Below are 20,103 nucleotides of genomic sequence, written 5' to 3'. Positions count from 1 at the left end.
CGAAGCTTGGACCGTCTGCTTTAACTTTAAATATCTTATGCTGAAAGAATAAAGCAACGCAAACCACACCAATTAGTAAGACGGAACTTGGGCAAATTGCAGTAAGGCATAGGCCAGTCTTTTCAGAATACTAATTGTAAACAATTTCTATCTGTAGAAAACACGGGTGACGAAAACGTGACATTTGTCAGTCCAGGTGGACTAAATATGTAGCAATTTAAAAGTATCAACTTCAAATATGAAAATTTCATTGCCCATATCACTGACAGTTATTGTGTTACTAGAATCGACTTTGGTGACATTTACTTATTTTTTCGGTTGTAGATTGGTGTTCGCTAATCTGAACATACTGGGTCTACTTGTGCTCATTTATGTTATAGATAATGCACAATTTGTTCCCCGTTACCCTGTAGTAATTACAGTTAGTAGTAAACACAATTTGCTTTATTCACCAAAAACCAACTCAAAGTACTGGTGGAGGTTTACACCTCTGCCTGAGTGTACTTCCACATTCATTTTTTTTATTCATAATTATTTCCAGTAGTACGCATGGAAAGCAATGCCAGGCGCAGATTTCCAAGCATACTTGTTGGAATGCTGTTTGACTTTTTTTTTTTTTTAAGGAATCCTATTCCCTTTGTGCACAGTTTTCCACAGTGGAGAATTTGCACGCATGTTTATTGCTAAAAATATATATTGTTATTACTATGTTAATCACAATAGGGGGGACAAGGAGCAATTCAAGGTCCAGCAACCATGCTCCTTAATAGAATTAAGAACATGAACTAAAGGGGGTGGCTGTTCCTATATGGAAAGCGAACGGTTGGAGTATGTAAAGTGAGGGGGTCTTCCTTATTAGGAAGTGTTGCCCCCGCACACCCATGTAGCAAAGACAGTGACTGCTGAAAAAGGCTGCTCTGCTGTTCTTTCCCAGCAGCAAGATCTAAGATGCAGTGCCGCTGCCCTCGGTCCAACACTTGCTGATGAAAATGCTGACATACCAACTGCGAAGAGCATACCATCAATTTCTTCACTGAGCTGCATCACAGCGAACAGCTAACCCTGGACCTGAACTCAAAGACTGTATCTTGAACTTGTAAAGATCCAATAGGTTCCCAATGTGGAGGTTGCTTGTATAGCCTGATAGTGAGCTAGCACCTGTGCCTGCTTCTTCTTGTGTCCTGTCATCTCTAATTTTGCACTGAAGGCATTGTGGGCAACATATGTTTTGTGAAGGGGCGCTGTAGATGGTGTGAGGAATGTTGTACAGGGCTCTAGTCCCTTAGATGTGAGTGATTGCAGTACCGTGTAGCTTAATACCTTAATGTGTGAGATTTCGTTTTGTTATACTATATAAGTCTTTTTTACAAAGAGAAAAAATAGGCCTGACAATAAGTAACTGTGTCTGTTGAGTGTTTCAGTTCCAGGTCTCTGCCCCACTCTCCCTCCCTGAAAAGTCTTTGACTGCTCTCCCTCAATAATCTGAGAATCAAGTTTGGAAAGGGTGTACTTGGCCCACTTTGCAGGACATAGTAGGATCGACCCCAGGACATCAGATGCAAACCACCCCAACCTCCACAGTTGTGGCCCAGTAGCGTTCGCCTGTTCAGTGGCCCCTGAACAGGGTCCGACAGTGATTAATATCAGATTTTTGCAGTCATAACAAAAGTAACCTAACAATGTTTGAACCTTTATGTCGACTTGCTGTAAGAGGCGGGACTCTTTATCCTTCAAAACCATTTATTTTTTTACAGAGATATATTAGGTTCTGTCAAAGAATCTTTACTTTATCACCAATAGGTTGATCACATTTCTGTGTCAACCAGTTCACGTTGGTTTTCCTAGGTAATATTTGAGTGCATCTGATTAGTATTCGCACTCTCTATTTGAGCCGAGATCTGAATTTCTGCCTTAAACAAGGTAATTATACTCTATCCATGTCTTGTTTATTTTGGTGCTAATGATCTAGGCAAACACAATTTCTTTGGCTTCAATTGCTCATCGGTTTGCTTCATGTATCTTTTACTGCTATGAGGAGCAGAGGAGACTCCTCACTGAGGATGTCTCTTTTTATTCAGTCGGATGTGTGGGGGTGGCATTCACTATCCACAGGCATGGGAACATAAAGGAGATGTTGATCAGGATTACTAACTAGATGACATTTCCAGAGTAGATCTTCTTTATTCCTTGTAACCTTTTTTATTTGAAGGATTATTTGTAATGGCGCTTTTAGGACAGCCAGTTTGATCTGCTTTGCCATTGATGTACATTAGTTAGAAAGGGAGACAAACTGCATGACTGAATGGGCCAAATATGTGTTTCCAGTAATTCCAGGCGCCTTAATCATTGATCCTCTCCTTATTTTGAGCATCCATCTTCTTTCCCCAACTAACCTTCAAGCCTGTTGATATGCTGGCAAAATATGTCACATTCTCTAGATTTAGTTCTCAGATGTATCTGAATAGGTAATTGATGGACATGTTCAAGCTCTACATGCACCAGCTAAAACATTTGGGATGACAATGTATACATAGCCTTCCAGCTCACTCCGGCCCCTTTTTTAAAAAACTCATCAAATCCATCCCTGCTCCGTAAACAAGGTAGCACTAGTTTGTATTAGTCGATGCTAAATGAGAATCTCTAGAGAACTCTGGCACGTTGTCTATGTTTATGAGCTACTAGGTAAGTAATTTTTCTTCCTTATTTGGCAATGAGATATAAATAAATCACGTAATACCAATGTGTTGTCTTTCCATTTAAAGGTTTTAAATCCTCTTCTTCCATGTACAAAATACTGATCTAACTTAAGCCAAATCTACTTAATTGGCCCTTCTTACTTTGAAGATGCATTCTAGTGTATATTTAAACTCAGATTGGCATCCTCGAATGCTGAATAGTTGACTTCTTTATTGCAGATATAGCCCTGAACTGGATGGAAACATCTACCCAGCCCCCTCCTTGTAGTTTAAGTTATTGACTGAGTTTGCATTCACTGCTATACATTGAACGGTGTTTGAGAAATAAGGCCATCATTCTAACATTTATTCTTTTAGGGAAACTCATCCTGTCTGTGGACAAGGACACTTTTGAAGAGCTTGGATTAGAGGGTGTTCGGTCTCATTATGCTGGGAAAACTCCGATGAAATATGGTAAGTATTATGCACTTCAGTATTTTTTTCTTTTGCTTTAGCTCCTATGCTAATGTTGCTTCCAAGTTGCAGATTTTACTTATTTGTTGTATTAAATTCTTTTCTGCAAGGATCCCCTTAAATGCTGCAACCTTCCAAATAACTGACTACAATTGTCCAAGATCCATTTGAAAAGGAACTGAATAGTTTTGCTCATGTAGCTGAATTTGATGCACGTTTGTCTTTCTTCTCTCTCCTAATAAGGTGTGGCACCACCTGTGAATAGGATTTGTGACTGTCACTTGTCCTCAATGAGGAGATTAAGGATAAGGATGTACATTGTATCCTTGAGATGAGGATACATGAGAGTAGATGCCTGAACTACCTTGTTGATAAAATTGAATATTACGTTAACTTATAGTCAGTTATTTGTATGACACATTCCTGTAGTAGCCTGGCTTTGTAGTACTAAGTCCTAGTAACTTTCAGCCTTTTTTATGATAATTCCATCACGCATTGGAGTCTGATGTGAGTTGAGAAGTTGTATCACCCATGATGTATTTGTGGTTATTTCACTTTTTCCAGTGAGCATGACTTCATCATTGGTATGTCAGTGATTTATAGATTTTGATGGATGTGGCAGAGATCCTACATAATTTGTTGGGTGCGCCATAGCCATTTTAGGGATCTGTAGTACGCAAGTGAGGTAACAAATCATGATAGTCCACTGCTGGCTTATAAAAAAATGTGTGGATGTGTCCTGGGATTTTGGTCTAATGTGTTTTGTATTAGATTGTGCCAGTTTATCGAGTTGTGCTGCTGCAAGCATGGTTATAATCAACCATATATTTCTAATCTTTGCTGCGTCCAATGTATATGTGATGATCTTTGTAAATTGTTGTGCTGGGTCTTGTATGTTTTGTTTCTTAGGGTCCCTTCACAAGGTAGGTATACTTCCAAATTCAGCGGGATAGAGCTCCCAGCCTAAAATGGCATTTTAAGAAATATGAAAAAGCAGCATTCCCAATGTTTCCCCGCCCTCCAATTTCACCTGTTAAAAGCTAGTGAATAGTGCGATTGGGCTCTTCGCTTTACCCCTACATGGCAAGTGAAGATTCTTAAAATAGCTTCGCTAGAGATTGTTTCACACTGCTCCTGCCTCTAGTGCAGCGAATCTTTCACTATCACTACTTGACATACAAAGCATGGTTTTGTCTACGTCCTACATGTACTTATTGATGTACTGTACTGCTGTTATTAGAGCTTGTATGTGACTCTATAGCCTCTCCAAGATTGCATATTTTCAACCTGGTTGATTAAACCAAGATCAGTTGACTGGGGGTGAGTGCTTGCAATGTTCAACACTCCGCCCATCACCCCCTTTGGTTTTGCTTGATTCTCTTTGTTTGCCATAATTTAAATAAACAGATTTGAAACAAAAAAGCTAATGAAATTTTCAGGTGGAGAAATGTATGAATGAATGAAAATAAATTTATGGAGCAGAACGCTTCCTTCACAAGAAGCACCCTGGTGTTGTACGGAAATGCAGAGCAGGACTAAATTGCATCTCTTGAAACAAGAAAGTCTTAAATTGAGCCTTAAACAAACTTTCCTTGGGGACAGAGCGGAGCTAAACCGTTAAAGAACTCCAGAGGCAAGGTGCCAGGAAGGAAAACAATCTGCTCCCCGCTCTAGCTTTATGCACTTTAGGAATGCATAACAGAGTTTGATTGACAGAACGAAATGCCCTAACAGGAAGATATTTAATAAAAAAATTCTGGAAGATAGCAAGGGCCGTTATAATGATAAGCCCTCTGAGTAATTATAAGTGCTTTAAATGTAATTCCCAACTTGCCCGTTAACCAATTCAGTCATTTCAGATCTTGCCGGATAGGCTGCCTTTTATAGATGTTTGATGACAAGGCGAGCATCTGCATTCTGAACTCGCTGTAACCGATTAACCAATTCCTGAGGGGCTCCAAGATAGAGTACATTGGTGTAGTCCAATCTAGAAGTAATTATGGTGTTCACAGTGTGTTTCTGGGTAGAGAAAGGGTAGCAAATATTACATGGTCTTTGAGAAGTGAGAAACAGGTGGCGGTACGTAGCCTGGAGCTGAGGTCTAAAAGCTAAGGCCATGTCCAATTAATTCGACTGATTCTTAGCAACTGAGATAGGGGTTGGGGGCCAAAGTCTCATAGAATTAAATGGGGAGGATGCACCAAAGACTAGGATTTCTGATTTAAGTTAATTCAGTTTAAGACAATTACAGTGCATTCAACTGGCAATTGCAGATAGAAAACCATGAAAATAATCAATCAAGGTGTCATCAATCTTTTGGAACAACAGCATAAGCTGTGTCATCTATGTAAGTAGCAACATTAAAGCCCCACCTTTGGACGATAGGCGCTAGAGGGGCCATTTTGTTTTATTTTTTATTTATTGAAGTTTTGTATAGCGCTAGCTGGACACGGGGGTATCGGAGCGCTTCACAGCAAATACAGTTATGAACCAGAAAATGTGGGCGATAAACAAGAGCAAAGAGCATAAAAGGGAAATAATAGTCTGCATATCACCAACTTGAAAGCAATATGGAACGGAGTTCAAGAGCGTATCTTCCGGCTCTGGGATATCGAGAAGGGGAAATAGCAGTCCTTCCCAGTCAATCGTGGGTTTCTCGTTACGATCGAGAGCGCTCGAGGAAGAGGGCTTTGAGTAGAATCTTGAATTTCGGGAAGGAGGTGGTCATTTTGATATGTGCGGATGAAGTTCCAGATCCTGGGAGCATTTCCCGCTAAGGATTTATTTGAGGTTTTGTGTTTCCGTGATTTCAGTGGGATGAGTAGGAGCGTGTTGGAACTTCTGAGGTTCCTAGACTGACCGGCCCTTTTGAGTTTGGTGGCCAGATATTCTGGTTTGCCTGTGTGCAAGGCTTTGTGCGTGAGGCAAGCTGTACGGAAGCTGGCTCGTTGGTCGATAGGGAGCCACTTCAGTTCCTTGAGTGCCGGTGAGATCTGCTCGTATTTCTTTGTTCCTGTGACCATTCTTACTGCGGCGTTGAGGGTAGTGGTAAGAGGCCCTAGGTGAGATTTAGCTGTTCCGGTCAGTGCTTCGATACCATAGTCAATTCTGGAGAGCACCAGTGCCTGAGTGGCCTGTTTCAGATCTTTCGGGGGGAGGAAGGGTTTTATTTTGTAGAGAAGTTTCAGGTTAAGGAACACACTTTTTGCGGTTTTTGAGATGTGTTTTTTCATGTCCAGTTTGGGGTCTAGAGTAATCCCTAGGGATTTCACCGAGTCCATTGGTGCAAGGGCACCATTGAGGGCGGTTAAGGCTTTGAGCCATTCTACTATTTGGGGGTTTTCACCTCTATTCGAGATGACGAGCACTTCAGTTTTCTCTTGGTTGAGTTTGAGGTGGTTGGATGAGAACCAATGTTGGACCTCAATGAGTGTAACATTCAGTCTGTGAATGTCTGCGATCAATGTGGTTTCCAGATAAAGTTGTGTGTCGTCCGCGTAGAGGTGGAAGGGGAAGTTGGAGTTCCTTAGAAGTGAGGTCAGGGGTTCCATGTAGATGTTGAAAAGTTGTGGGGAGAGTACTGACCCTTGTGGAACACCTCTAATAACGGGGAGGGGGTCCGACTCAAAGCTGTTGATTTTTATTCTTTGTGTGCGGTTGTTGAAGAAAGAGGAGAACCATTTTAGAACCGTCTTTTCAATACCCGCTCTCTCCTGGAGGACTTTGAGTAGCAGGGTATGATCAACTGTATCGAACGCGGCAGAGAGGTCTAAGAGGATGAGAAGGCTACATTGGTCAGAGTCGAGTGACATGTGCAGATCATCTAGGACATTTAGGATTGCAGTTTCGCTGCTGCAGCCCTTTCTGAATTCTGATTGGCGTGGGTCTAGTAGTTTGGTGTTCTCTAGGTGCTGGGTTAACTGTGACAGAACACATCTTTCAAGAATTTTGGATAACAGAGGAAGGTTCGATACTGGTCTAAAGTTGTGTGAATGAAGGACAGTGCACCGAAAAAACTGGTCCGTAACAGCAAAGTAATTTAGAAAAAGTTCCTTTATTTTAAATATTAAAAAGGCCTCAGCCAATGCGTTTCGTCCCCAAGGGGACTTCGTCAGGGCTAGAATAAACCATCAGTTATAGATGGTCATAAGGAGGTCAAATTGTCACTCCTACGCACGTATTTGTTGCTGTTACGGACCAGTTTTTTTGGTGCACCATCCTTCATTCACACAATTTGGTATCTGCCTTGGCAGCGGAGCTTCTGTGCGGCTAGCCCCGGATGTGATTTGCACGATCATCAAAATACTTTCTACTATGAAATTTGAGTGCGAACTTTAGTCAGCCGCAGCTTTCTTTTTCTGATACCGGTCTAAAGTTGTTCATGTCCTTAGGGTTTAAGGCTAGTTTTTTTTTGTTGCGGCGTGACTTGTCCTACTTTGAGGCAGTCTGGAATGGTTCCCTCTCTCAAAGATCGGTTGACAATCTTGCACCAAATTGGGGCTAGTATAAGCTTCAGGTCTTTAGACAGTCTCGAGGGTAGCTGATCGAGGGAGTGGGACGAGGGTTTAGCGGAGGCAATTAGATTGCTTATCGCTTCATCCTGGACAGGGCGTAAGGATGACCAACGGATAGACGTGATCAGTGGGGTGTTGCAATTTGTTGCTGGAATCGGGATCTGCGTGGGGGAGAAGGGCTTAGTGCTGAGCGATCGATCAATTTTGGCGATTTTTTCATTGAAAAAGCTTGCAAAGTTGTCACAGTGGGTTTTCGACGCCACCATGTTGGCTGTCACTGGATTGGATGTTTGGCTCCTGATGATGTTGAAGAGTTCTTTGGGGCGGTTTTTAGCATTGTCTAAAGCGGAACAGAAGAAGGTTGTCTTTATGCTCTTGATGTGTTTATATTAGTGTCTGCGTGCTGCCTTGAGTTGATCCCGATGGAGGGAGGAGGGGTTATTCCTCCAGGTTCTTTCTAGGGTTCTGAGGTGTCTTCTTTCCTCATTTATGTCTGTGGTGAACCAGGACCTAGAGGGGATGCTTCTGGGTTTTTTTAGTTTCAAGGGAGCCAGCCGGCCCAAGTGTGCGTCAAGTTGGAATGGTAGAGCAAGGTGAGTTCCGTGGTTGAGGTGCTCCACTGTGTTTGGGAGGAGCGAGCTTAGTCCATATATATGTTAAACAACGCTGGGCTGAACACAGAGCCATGGAGGACCCCACAGTGCAATTCTCGAAACGGTGAGGTGAACAGCAAAAAAAAAAAACGCTTGATGACTGTCTGATAGTTTGAAACAAAGTCAATTCCACGCTGTGTCCTCTATCCCGGTACATGTATAGATGGTCGGAGTCTGATATAAACAATAGGAATAATCTCAAAATAGCACTTATTCTTCTAGATGAAATACTTTCATTCTATCAAAGGCACCAATGTAGCTCAACAGACGAAAAAACTGGTCAATATGTTCAGTGCATATTTATTTAGCACATTTTATAATTATGAACTGCATAAATTTGATCCTCAATGGTAGGATAATATTGCAATTAATGCATTGACAATATAAGCTTAGAGACAGCACATTTCTATATAATAAGTGAATTCAAAAGTGTGTCAATGCGCTCAAGGTGCATAGAGAAAGGGTATTTAGAAGGGATGGGTAAGTGGGGGTGAAGGTGGGGACCGGGTAAAGGTGGTGTGACTGAGTTAAAATCACAGTGAAGAATGAAAAAGCCTTTACAGCCTATATACAGATCTAAAGGTTCCAAAAACAATCTCAAACATAGGTTCCGTAGTTATACATTATTTAGTCTTATGTTTGGAACAGTGAACAGTAACAATAGTCGACGTTTCGACCCCTGACAGGTACGGGTGATTCAGAACCTCAGGATGGGGTCTTCATCAGGACGTAGGGGTATAACAGGAGCGCCTATAAATAATGCGAAAGTGATGAATGTATCTCATACTCCTATAAAGTAATTAATGCACTCGAAATTGGGTGAAGCGTTACCTACTTCGCATGAGGCCCGTTTGGGCCTGCAGCCTGGGGACCTTCCAAGGTTCCTTTCTGGTGCGAGAAGTCTGTAATTAAGTAAAGCGGTATAAGTACAGTGGGCTGGCCCACCTGGGATGAAACACCAGAGTAACACTATAACCAAATGTAAAAGGGAGAGAACTTACTGGGAGCTTTTCGTTCAAATGCGTGGAATTGTTATACACTGGACCAGCCGGTCCGTGGTGGAACGCCGTATGTCTCTGCAAGAGAAGTAGGGCACCACACTTAGTAAAAGGAGTTAATCTGTTTGGGCGCGCCAAAAAGTCACAGGGGATAGTTTCATAATGAGCGCGGTTAGTATGGAAAAAGGGCCATATGACTCTTGAGGGAAAAAGTGGGTCTCAGTACTATGCGTGGAACAACATTAAAGCACCCAACGTCCCAGAGATAGGCTTAATAAAAGGCGCAGTTTCCCGCGTATGGAGTGAAAGTCCTTTGGATAGATCATTGTTAAAGGACCCAAAGCGAGAGGGGAATGGTTTAAGACACGCGCGGTGCGGCCGTGTATAATTAGCAGCATTTATCTAAACACCCAAAGGATACGATCCGGGATGCCCCGGGACGCCCGACCCGGTGAGGGCAGTGTCAAGGGGGGCACTGGCTCACTCCGCCGGTCTCAGTGTATTGGGGCGCGCTTGATGGTAATGCGTGTAACATTTAAAGAAACGCAACCGCGGCAGGTAAAACTTTCCGTCATTGCAGGGATGTTGATCAAACACGCTTCATAGACGTGTAAGCCTAGAGCGGTAAAGTCCAGGAGGGAATGTGGCCGAGGCTCACCTGGTTAACCGCAGCGCTTGTCTGTCTATTTCCTCTCCTCTGGCTGTCAGCAGTGAAGGGAGCCGCCGCGCGGTGCCGGCGCTAAATGCTGCTGGAGGGCTCGCCCTGCTCTGGCCAATCAGCCACGAGTGGCCCAGGGGATAGGGAAAAAGAGTTGTTGTACGCTATTAGGGAGCTGTTTCTGAGCATAGGAACTTATGTGCAGTCAAAAATGGAGAGAACAAGTCGGTTGGTTACTTATTGATCTAGTGTGGACCGGCAAGTAACGTAATGCATTCCATTTTCTACATATGCCCTTACTGCAAAGTCCCATGTAGGGCAAGTGAGACACAAGTAAAACATTGTGCGTGGCCTAATTTTATCAGGGAAGTAACCACATAAGCCACTGGGGGCGACACGACTCGGTGTCATCATTGCGGTTCTGAGATGGTGAAACATAACCAGATCCAGGACAACACTTCATTACGTGTAAACATTGTTAAAAATGTACAGAGGTGGTGAAACACCACCAGAGCCAGGACTTCAATTCATTATGTGTAAACATTGTTAAAATTGTACATTCGGTCAAGTGTAAAGGACCAATACATAAACACATCATTCTATAGTATTGATTGACGCGGTGTAATACAGTGTACATGACAATGAGATGCTGTATGGGTATTCAAAACAAAGGCATCATTACAGCCTACATTAAGACATTCAGTAGCTGGATTAATCCGGATCTAGAAGGGCCATCTGGGAGAAAGTGGTTTCCAGTTCATTAAGGCCCCTTTGTACAGAGTCAAAAGATTGCATCCACTTGCATTCACGCACATTGAGGATAGAGTTGAGATTACCACCCCGTGGGCCCAGTGTGATTTTCTCAATAACCACCCACTTGATTGATTCAGGTGTATGTGAGTGCTCCTGGAAATGCTCTACAAGGGGGGCTCCCACCGTTTTGCACCTTATTCTGCTGCAATGTTGTAGCACACGGTTCTTTATCTTTTGTTTAGTCTGGCCTATATATATCATTCCACAGGGGCAAAAGATTGCGTAAATCACCCCTTCGGTGTTGCAGTTTGTGAAGGTTTTCAAGGGCACGGACAGACCATTGTGTGTTACTGTTCCAGTCTCTAGGCACAGTTGACAGGCCTTACAGCTTCCGCATTTATGGTTTCCCACGATGGCCGGAAGGTTCCACATTGATTGTATTGTGGGGGCAGTCGGGCTTTCTAACATGGAGCATACTACCGAGTCTCTAATGCTCTTTGCTTTCCTGAAAGCATGCATTGGTAGATTGGGCATCTGGAGGGTCTTTGCTACAATATTCCAGTACTTATTCACTATCTTGCGTACTGCATTGCTTTTACAGCAGTAGGTGGTCACACAAATCATCCTTTCCTCCAGTGGTTGGCGCACCTTTGGTGTCAGCAAGGATTCTCTATCGCTGAACCATGCCCTTTTCCGCGCCCTCTTGACCAGCCTCTTCGGGTATCCTCTTTCAATGAGTCGGAGGATCAATCCATGTCCTCTATCCCAGCATTGTCCAATCTCTGCAGGAGGATTTTGTGAGACACCGTATCGAAACAAAAGATACATCTAGGGGGCGTGGCTAGCAGCCAACGATGGCGGTCGCAGCTTAGGAGAGCTCCCGCAGTAAGGCGGCATCCCCCATTAATCCGTACCAATTATCCGCTAAATTTGTCGTTCTGCTGGGGCGGAAAGGCTTGGACGACCAGGCGGCACTCTCCGAAGCAGTTTGGAGACGGCGACGGCTCCGCGATTGACGCTCAGTAGAGAGGCCTACTCTCCTCCTTGAAGCAGCGGTGTGGTCGTCTGTCACTGCCCGGGCGGAAGTGGAGCGCCGGTGGGAGGCGTACACCGGAAGTGTAGGACACCCGTCCGCACCTCCGGCAAGACCAGAGCGGCCGACGCGACCAGCGAAGCAGATCAGCGGGGGACGGTGTCGGAGGGTGCGACCGAGGACATCGAGCTCAGAGAGCCGCGGGCGGCGCCGCAGCTGGGGAGGCGGAGCCGCCATCTTGGACCGCGGCCCGCTCCTGAGGATTCGGACACTGACCAGCGGTACAGGTACACCCGCGGCGGCGGGGAGGAGAAACGCAGGGGGAATGAAGGACTAGCGGTGAACCCAGCGAAACCCTCCCTCTACGGGGTGCGGGGACCTCTGAACCAGTACACCGCGAGGGGCGAAAGCCCCCCACCTCCCCGTCCCAGTACGGTTGCACTAACTAACTACTCCAGAAGCAGGTGTACCACACAGCGGAATTGCGGGGCACGCTCTGGGACATTGATAAGTTTACGTGCCGGGAAACACTGGCGGCAGGCACCAGGCACCCACTCTACACCAGCCATTCTTTGATAACTCTTCGCGGGGTCTACACGCGACAACGAGGCCTGGGGGTGGCGTAGGACTACGCATAGCACCACGCTTACTCTCTGGAGGAGGGCGGGAAATCACCCCTATCACGAATAAACTGCACGGCGCCGGCACGGACTGGTATCGCTCCCAGCTGGTTCACTTGCCACCCACAGCTCCCACACGAGACTCACGAGTGATACTCCTCCGCTGACCGGGTGATACGCCCCGGCTGGCGCAACGGCACGATCGCGGGTGGGACAGCATGTCGAACAGGGGCCCCAGACACGCCTCAACTCAGGCTAAGTTGGAAAAATTCGCCTTTGAAAAACAAACCCTCCCCCCCCCCCCAAGACCAGCGCAAGCCTACGGGGAAGATGGCGGATACGGAAGGGATGAAGAAGGCTACCCTGGATGATGTACTAGCGGCCTTGGCTCGGGTGCAGGAAACAGTAGGGACGACGGCGACGGAAGTCACTTTGATACGTGCGGACCTCCAGAAGATGAATGAGAGGGTGAAACAAGTTGAAGTAGTGGCCAAGTCCTTGGTGGAGGACGTCTCGGAGCTGCAAATCGCAATGAGTAAACTACAGGCGGACAACAAACTACTTAAAGACAAGCTTGACGACCAGGAAGGACGCTCCCGCAGGAACAACGTCCGAATCCTAGGGGTTCCGGAGTCGGACACCACAGGGGCGATGGACCTATATGTGGAGGATTTGATAAAGAACCAGCTTCAGCCCAAAGGACTTTCCCATTTCTTTTCGGTGGAAAGGGCGCACCGGGTTCCAGGGGGAAAACCGAGGATTGGAGGCCCACCGAGACCGATTCTAGCAAGACTCTTCAACTTTAGAGACCGGGACGCCATTTTACAGGCAGCCAGAGTTGCTCCAGCCATCCAGATTCAAAACTCTAGAGTGTCCTTCTTCCCAGATTACACGGCAGAGGTCTCACGGAGAAGACGAACCTTCCTTGAAGTTAAAAAGACGCTGAGGGAAAAAGAACTGCCGTACTCAATGCTTTTCCCCGCCCGGCTCCGAGTGGTGGCTGATAAAAAGGTATGGTTCTTCGACTCCCCAGATGCGGCCAGAGACTGGCTGGAGGATTGGCACACTGTAGACCGGCCCCGCAAAACCCACAGAACACATCATGGACTCCGAGACGGCAGTCAGACGGGATCGCAATCATCGGATAGAGGGGGAGCAGGAGGCTCGCCGACCCTTGGACTCACGGACCCTGGAGTAGCAGAATGACAGTGAATGGATCGGATGAGCGCGGTCGCTGTCTTGTGTTACTGGACCTACAGTTTTATGGCTGCAGTTGGACGCTGGCCTGAGTAGCCCTGGTGACGGGCAGGGATGCCGCCTGCTCGGGGAGATAATCTCCCCCCCTACACGCAAGTACTCTGGTTCTGGGATGGGATAAGCACTCTGCTCAGTTGGGGAGGCGGGCAGTTGGAAGTCCGTTTAGCAGGGAGGCAGGGAGGGGGGATAGGGGAGGGGAATGTTTTAAGGTTGTTTGGAATGCACAAGTTTGGTCGAGGAACATTACGCAGCACATGGACGATTTAACACTGCTTGGATATACGCGAAGAAGGTCTAACTCCTCTCTGAGGACCCTATGCAAATTGGTAAATGATTGTACAGATAGATTTGGTGCTCGGTCCCAGGTCGGCTATACTAACACCTCCATTCTCATACATGGCGGAAGACACACTACCACCTACCGAAGGGACTAACCCGGGCACACGAGACCTGTCCCTTAAAATACTGACGTGGAATGTGCGAGGGCTGGGTGACAAGGTGAAGAGGGGACTGGTCCTTACCGCGCTGAAACGTCAGAAACCCATGATAGCACTGTTGCAGGAAACACACTTGACAGGGGGGACTTCCAAGGCAATGGATAGGAAGGGATATAAAATGGTAATACACTCCGAATTCACGTCCGGCTCTAGGGGTACAGGTATCCTACTGCACAAGTCCTCCCAGTTCATTCCCCTACAAACTAAGACGGATGACCAGGGATGCTTCGCTGCGCTGCAGGGACAATGGGAGGGACAGCTCCTTAATTTAGTTTCGGTATACATTCCTCCCGCACTCCACTCTGTACAGCTGCCGAAACTGGCAGACTTTTTACTAACCCTTCCTGAAGGGGAGGTTATTCTGGGGGGAGACTTTAACGCCATCATAGACACTCAATTAGACACGTTCCCGGAGATGCCTCAGGCAGGAGGCCCCTCCCGCTTTCAGCGCTTTCTGACGGCTATGGGCCTAATCGATATATGGAGACACACCCACCCTCAAACTAGGCACTACACGTTTCACTCTGCAGTACACGGCAGCATGTCGAGGATTGACCACCTCCTGGCGCTGGGAAATATCATCCAACACGTAGACACCATAGATATTCACCCTAGGGGCATTTCGGACCACTCCCCGATCACACTGACGATCTCCACACAGGAGAAGGCGCGTAAACGGATGTACCCCATACACGCCACATACCTCAAGATTCCCCAAGTCCGCAAAGCACTCAAACAGGTGACGAGACTGTACTTCACCGAAAACACGGGTTCGGTAAGCTCCTCAGAAATCTTATGGGAGGCATACAAGACAGTGCTAAGGGGCCAAGCTATGAATTCAATTACAGGCTATAAGCGGGAACAGGCTCAGGGACTGGCCAAATTGGAATTAACACTACAGGAACTGACAACAGTGCATGACCTACATCCCACCCCGACCTCACTACATACACTTAACCTCCAACAACAGCTTTATACAGACCATCTGCGGGCCCAGGTTAAGGGACATATAGCTGACACCCAGAATAGGATATACGAGGTTGGGGATAAAGCGGGCAAAATGTTGGCATGGCTCGACAAGAGGGGAGGTGGCTCCAGGGGAATCCAACAAGTGAGAGATAGCCGGGGGGTGTTACACACGAACCCGGAACAAATAGTAGAGGCGCTTGCAACCCACTTCGAAGGGGTTTACACCCCTGAGCAAGTGATAACACCTGAAACGGCCAGAGCAGCTTTAGTGGGTATCGAGGTCCAGGCGCTATCCTCGGAGGCGGCAACAGAATTAGACGCAGATATCACTGAGGATGAGATCCAGCGGGCTATAAGTGCCCTACACCCGGGCAAGGCACTCGGACCGAACGGTATACCTATAGAATGGTATCAATCGGCATCTGAGAGCCTAAGTGCGCATCTCCTAGTAATGTTCAAGGAATGTTTAGCGAAGGGGCTACTTCCACCAGATCAGAGATTGGCCACGATAGTAGCTATCCCCAAGCCAGGGAAGCCACCGGAAGAATGCTCCTCGTACCGGCCCATCTTGCTGCTTAATGCAGAAACCAAAATCCTCGCCAAGCTCTTGGCGACCAGAATTTTGCCGCACTTGTCTGACCTCATACATCCGGATCAATCCGGCTTTATGCCACATAGGAACACGGCGCTGAATCTGCGCAGGCTACATGGGGCGCTGGCTAGGGCGGATTCGTTATCAACACAGGCGGTGATCCTCAGCCTGGACGCCAGGATGGCCTTTGACCTCGTAGAGTGGAATTACCTGTTTGAGGTCCTGTCTCGTCTGGGGTTTGGCCCCAAGTTCATTGCTTGGATTAAATTGCTATATGCGTACCCGGAGGCACAGGTGGTGGCGAATGGCCTATCTCGCGATCGTTCCCTCTAGGAAGAGGCACTCGACAGGGCTGCCCCCTCTCGCCACTACTCTTTGCACTTTCCTTGGAGCCACTGGCCACTTTATTAAGGACCTCCCCGCTACTGACAGGGATACGTTGGAAGGAGGGCTGGGAAGACCGGCTTTCCCTCTATGCAGATGACATGCTCGTGTACTTAACGAACCCCGAACAAGGGATACCGGCGCTCCTGCAACTCTGTGACAACCATGGTGCGGTGTCCGGTTATACCCTAAACTGGAGCAAGTCAGAAATGTATGTCCTGAAGGGTCCGACTCCCACGCTCCCGTTGGAATGCCCCCTAAGGACTGCCGGCTCTTCCTTTAAATACTTAGGTATTCATGTTACTAAGGACCCAGCGGAATTTATGGATAAAAATCTGGGACCTCCTATGGCACGTCTCAAACAAGATGTTCAGTTTTGGGCGGGAATGCCCCTAACGCTGCTGGGGAGAGCAGCGTTATACAAAATGATGTCCCTGCCCCGTTTTTTGTATATACTTGAAAATACTCCCTACCCGGTGCATCCGAGATTCTTCCAGAAAGTCGCAGCATTGGTGTCAACCCTGCTGTGGGGGAACCTCCCGGCACGAATTGCGCAGACCAAGCTCCGTAGGGGCTGGTATGAGGGGGGTATCGCACTGCCCAATTTGAAATTGTATTATTGGGCGGCGCAACTGAAACCCATCAATCAGTGGTTGCATACTCCACAAACTGAACCAGCGTTTCACGCTGACAGGGCTCAACTGGGTTTGGCTAGTATGCTGGGCCCGTTATATGACCGGACCAAACTGCGCAAATTGGTGGGGCCTACTAGACTGACTGCGACGCTGTGGCACACGGCGACGACAGCGCTGGGTTGGAAGGGCAGACTGACCAAACTTACTCCACTGTGGGACTCTCGAGTCCTGGGCAACATGAGGAACAGCAAGGGTTTTGCGCACTGGGATACCATAGGAATATCCGCGGTGGGGGACCTCTGGGAAAGGGGAGGTGTGATTCCCTTTGATAGATTGAGAGAGTTGTACGACATGGGAGAGAGGGAGTTGTACAGGTACATACAGATACAACATGCATTACTCGCAGTCATACCCCCCGACACTGAGTTGCCGGAATCCTCCCCGCTCGAGGACCGCCTTCTCACGGAGTTTATGACCGATCGTGCGACTTCACTTACATATCGTAAATTACTTAACAACCTCCCAGACCCAATGGCCACACTGAAGGAGAAATGGGAGGGTGACACCTGTGAGATGGACGAACAGGAATGGAACGAAGCACTGGCATCGCCCAAAGACGTAGGCATCTCCGCTAGACTGAGGCTAGTGCAATTAAAAGTTCTGCATAGGACATACTACACCAGGACAATGCTTCACCATATTACAAGAGCACAACACCCTTACTGCCTGCGCGGGTGCGGGGAGGAGGGTACATTTTACCACACTATATGGGACTGCCCTCTAATCCAAGAGTTCTGGAGGCAAATAATGCGAACATTGTCACAGGCACTGGAGATCTCATTGCTGCCCGAACCACGAAGGTGCCTACTGAACGTGTGGGAACCTACTGACTTGTCTAGGCATGGTCGTCTTTGGGTCACGGTGGGCCTGATTATGGCGAAACGAGACATAGCACAGAAGTGGGGGGCGGCGGACGTACCGACAAACACACAATGGTGCCTTAACATGGATAGAGTTATGGTGACGGAAAGAGCGGTATACTCTGGCAGGGCATGTCCGGGGAAGTGGAACAAAATCTGGACTAAGTGGAACGAGTATAGGGGAGACATTTGTGATCCCCTACCAGTGGACGAACAGGAACTATCGGATGAAGAGGGGGAAATGGTGTAGAACACGTCATGGAATGCAGCGACAGGGGTAGCTCGAGCACGGGATGCACCACCAATATAGGGTGGGTTCGAGGGATGGAGAATGGGGGACCGGGAGTGTTGACACCACAGAAGCCTAGCCAGTCTCACGTGCGAGCTCTACTGGGGGGTTGAGGGGACCAGATGTAGGACTCTGGGGAGAGACCTCTATATATTAATTGATACAAAATGTATGACCATACTGTGATTCCTCGAAGTGTTTTTGTTGTTGTTGTTTAAATTAGAAAACCAAGAACATGTACTAATGCACGAATATTGACAGTACTGTACCTTCTAAAAGAAGCAATTAAGTAATGAGGCATTAACCGTCTGGCTAAACCCGGTCTGATATCACCGCATTTTGCTATTATGATTGTGATGGCGGCTGGCCCGATGGGTTGTAGGCCAACAGCTGTGTGAAATTGATGGTGCAATAAAGGTTTTTGGCAAAAAAAAAAAAAAAAAAGATACATCTAGTAAAATGACCACTGTTTTTCTACCTTGGTCGAGGTTATATCCAATATACTCAGTGACCTCCAAAAGGGTAGGCTCTGTACTAAAACCAGAACAGAAGCCATATTGCAATGCATGGAGAATATTATTACTTTCAATATGCCTGGAAATCTGGACATTGACAATAATTTCCAGCATTTTCCCCAGCACAGGGAGTAGTGAGATAGGCCTGTAATTGCTCAGGATTCAGGGGTCAGCATTGGGTATTATCAAAAGAGGCACCACCCACACCTTTTTCAAGGCTATTGGCACAGGGACCGATTCCAGAGATAGAATAAAGAGGTTTGTTGGCAGCAACTGCGCGAATCCAGATATGAGGTGGGCTAACATCAAGGTAGGGATCCCCGTTAACATGAATGTAGTATTGGTTGTTAAACTTGAGGCTTATTTTTTTGCCAATTGTAGGATAAATGTAGTAGGTACATTGTGTGGCCTGTTTCTGTTGTTAAAATACAGTTCCATTGCATTCGATGTATTCTGCTGGGCTGTGTCGATATGTAGAACAGCTACATCCATTGTCACTATATTGCTGTTTTCTTCATTAAGTCTCTTTTCTTCTATCTTAACCATCCGATCTATTCTTTTTTTAATAAATAATTCTACTTGAGATATGAATGGTTTGAGTAAAAAGTCCACATAGTTCGCCCTTGGTACGAGAATTGAGTTGCTTCCAGACACCATAGGGGACCTCTGAGGTTTACTGTGTTTTTGATGTAATTTTGGGAGTGTGTACAGCACTGGAGTCCTTCATTCTATGTTAATAAAATAATCATATTGCTTTTGGGTCAGCAAACCTCCTTTTGTGTCTTCTTCTAATTTGTTTTAATGCTTGTATTACTCTTGTGGGATCAGACTTTAACTTTGCGTAACATTCTGGATTTGAAAGCTGCAATTTATCTCCTCCATATCATCATCAGTTGTTGGCAGCAACTGCGCCAATCTAGATATGAGGTGGGCTAACATCAAGGTAGGCCACTCGGTCCTTAGTCCAACACTTAATGGCCAAGGACTAGTTCAGGAGCTCTAGACAGCTGAAGTGAAGCCTTAGTTTGTCTTCCAACCGCCTTATTCCAGTAGACAGTTCACATTAAATCCGCCACGTTTCATCGAATGACATCTGACTTAATAACCAGATCCATGTTCTAACACCCACATTGAAACTCTATTTTAGTCTCCTTGGACAGAGTTACCAATTCAGAATAAGTTATCCACCCTGGAGGTTGGCTCTTTTCAGCCTTAGAAGAACCTTGTAGTGGAAGGGTGAAGGGTAATTAAATATTCATAGAAAATTCAACTTGACTAGGACAGCCAGCCCACCTGGGCCAGTTGTCTCAAGGACAGCTTCTCCATAAGGAGGGACTTCTACAACTCCTTGATTGCCACCACTTTGTTGGTGGGAATTCTTGGTATTGCTGAAGGCAAGTCTATGATGGACCCCAGGAAGGCAATCCTTTGATTGGGGCACAACTCCGGCTTCTCCGACACCAAGATATTGTCATCTTCAGACACAATCACTTTCTCTGTTTGCATTAGGCCATGAGAAGGATACTGTCTTGTCCGGATACACTCTTAGAAAAATCCTCTGGATATCAGGAACTCTTCAGGTAAACTGGAGGAACTTGTGAAAGAATATTTGCCATCATGATGTGCCTTTTTTTCAAATTTTTTTATTTATTAGCAATACATGAGAA

The 20,103-nt window shown here is 46.5% G+C and overlaps 1 protein-coding gene across 1 annotated transcript in view; it reads left to right on the top strand.

Moving 5' to 3' along the window:
- Window positions 1-20,103, top strand: part of RPP40 (ribonuclease P/MRP subunit p40) — a 699,670-nt gene that overhangs the window by 418,132 nt on the left and 261,435 nt on the right. Inside the window, exon 4 of the mRNA XM_078688048.1 lies at window positions 3,054-3,149. Within this exon, the coding sequence (XP_078544174.1) occupies window positions 3,054-3,149 (96 nt within the window). The remainder of the gene's footprint in view (window positions 1-3,053; window positions 3,150-20,103) is intronic.

This window comes from Lissotriton helveticus, chromosome 4_1, assembly GCF_964261635.1.
Source record: "Lissotriton helveticus chromosome 4_1, aLisHel1.1, whole genome shotgun sequence".
NCBI lineage: Eukaryota > Metazoa > Chordata > Amphibia > Caudata > Salamandridae > Lissotriton > Lissotriton helveticus.
Note: the sequence above shows the minus strand (reverse complement) of the source record. Positions and strands in the feature narration are given on the sequence as shown.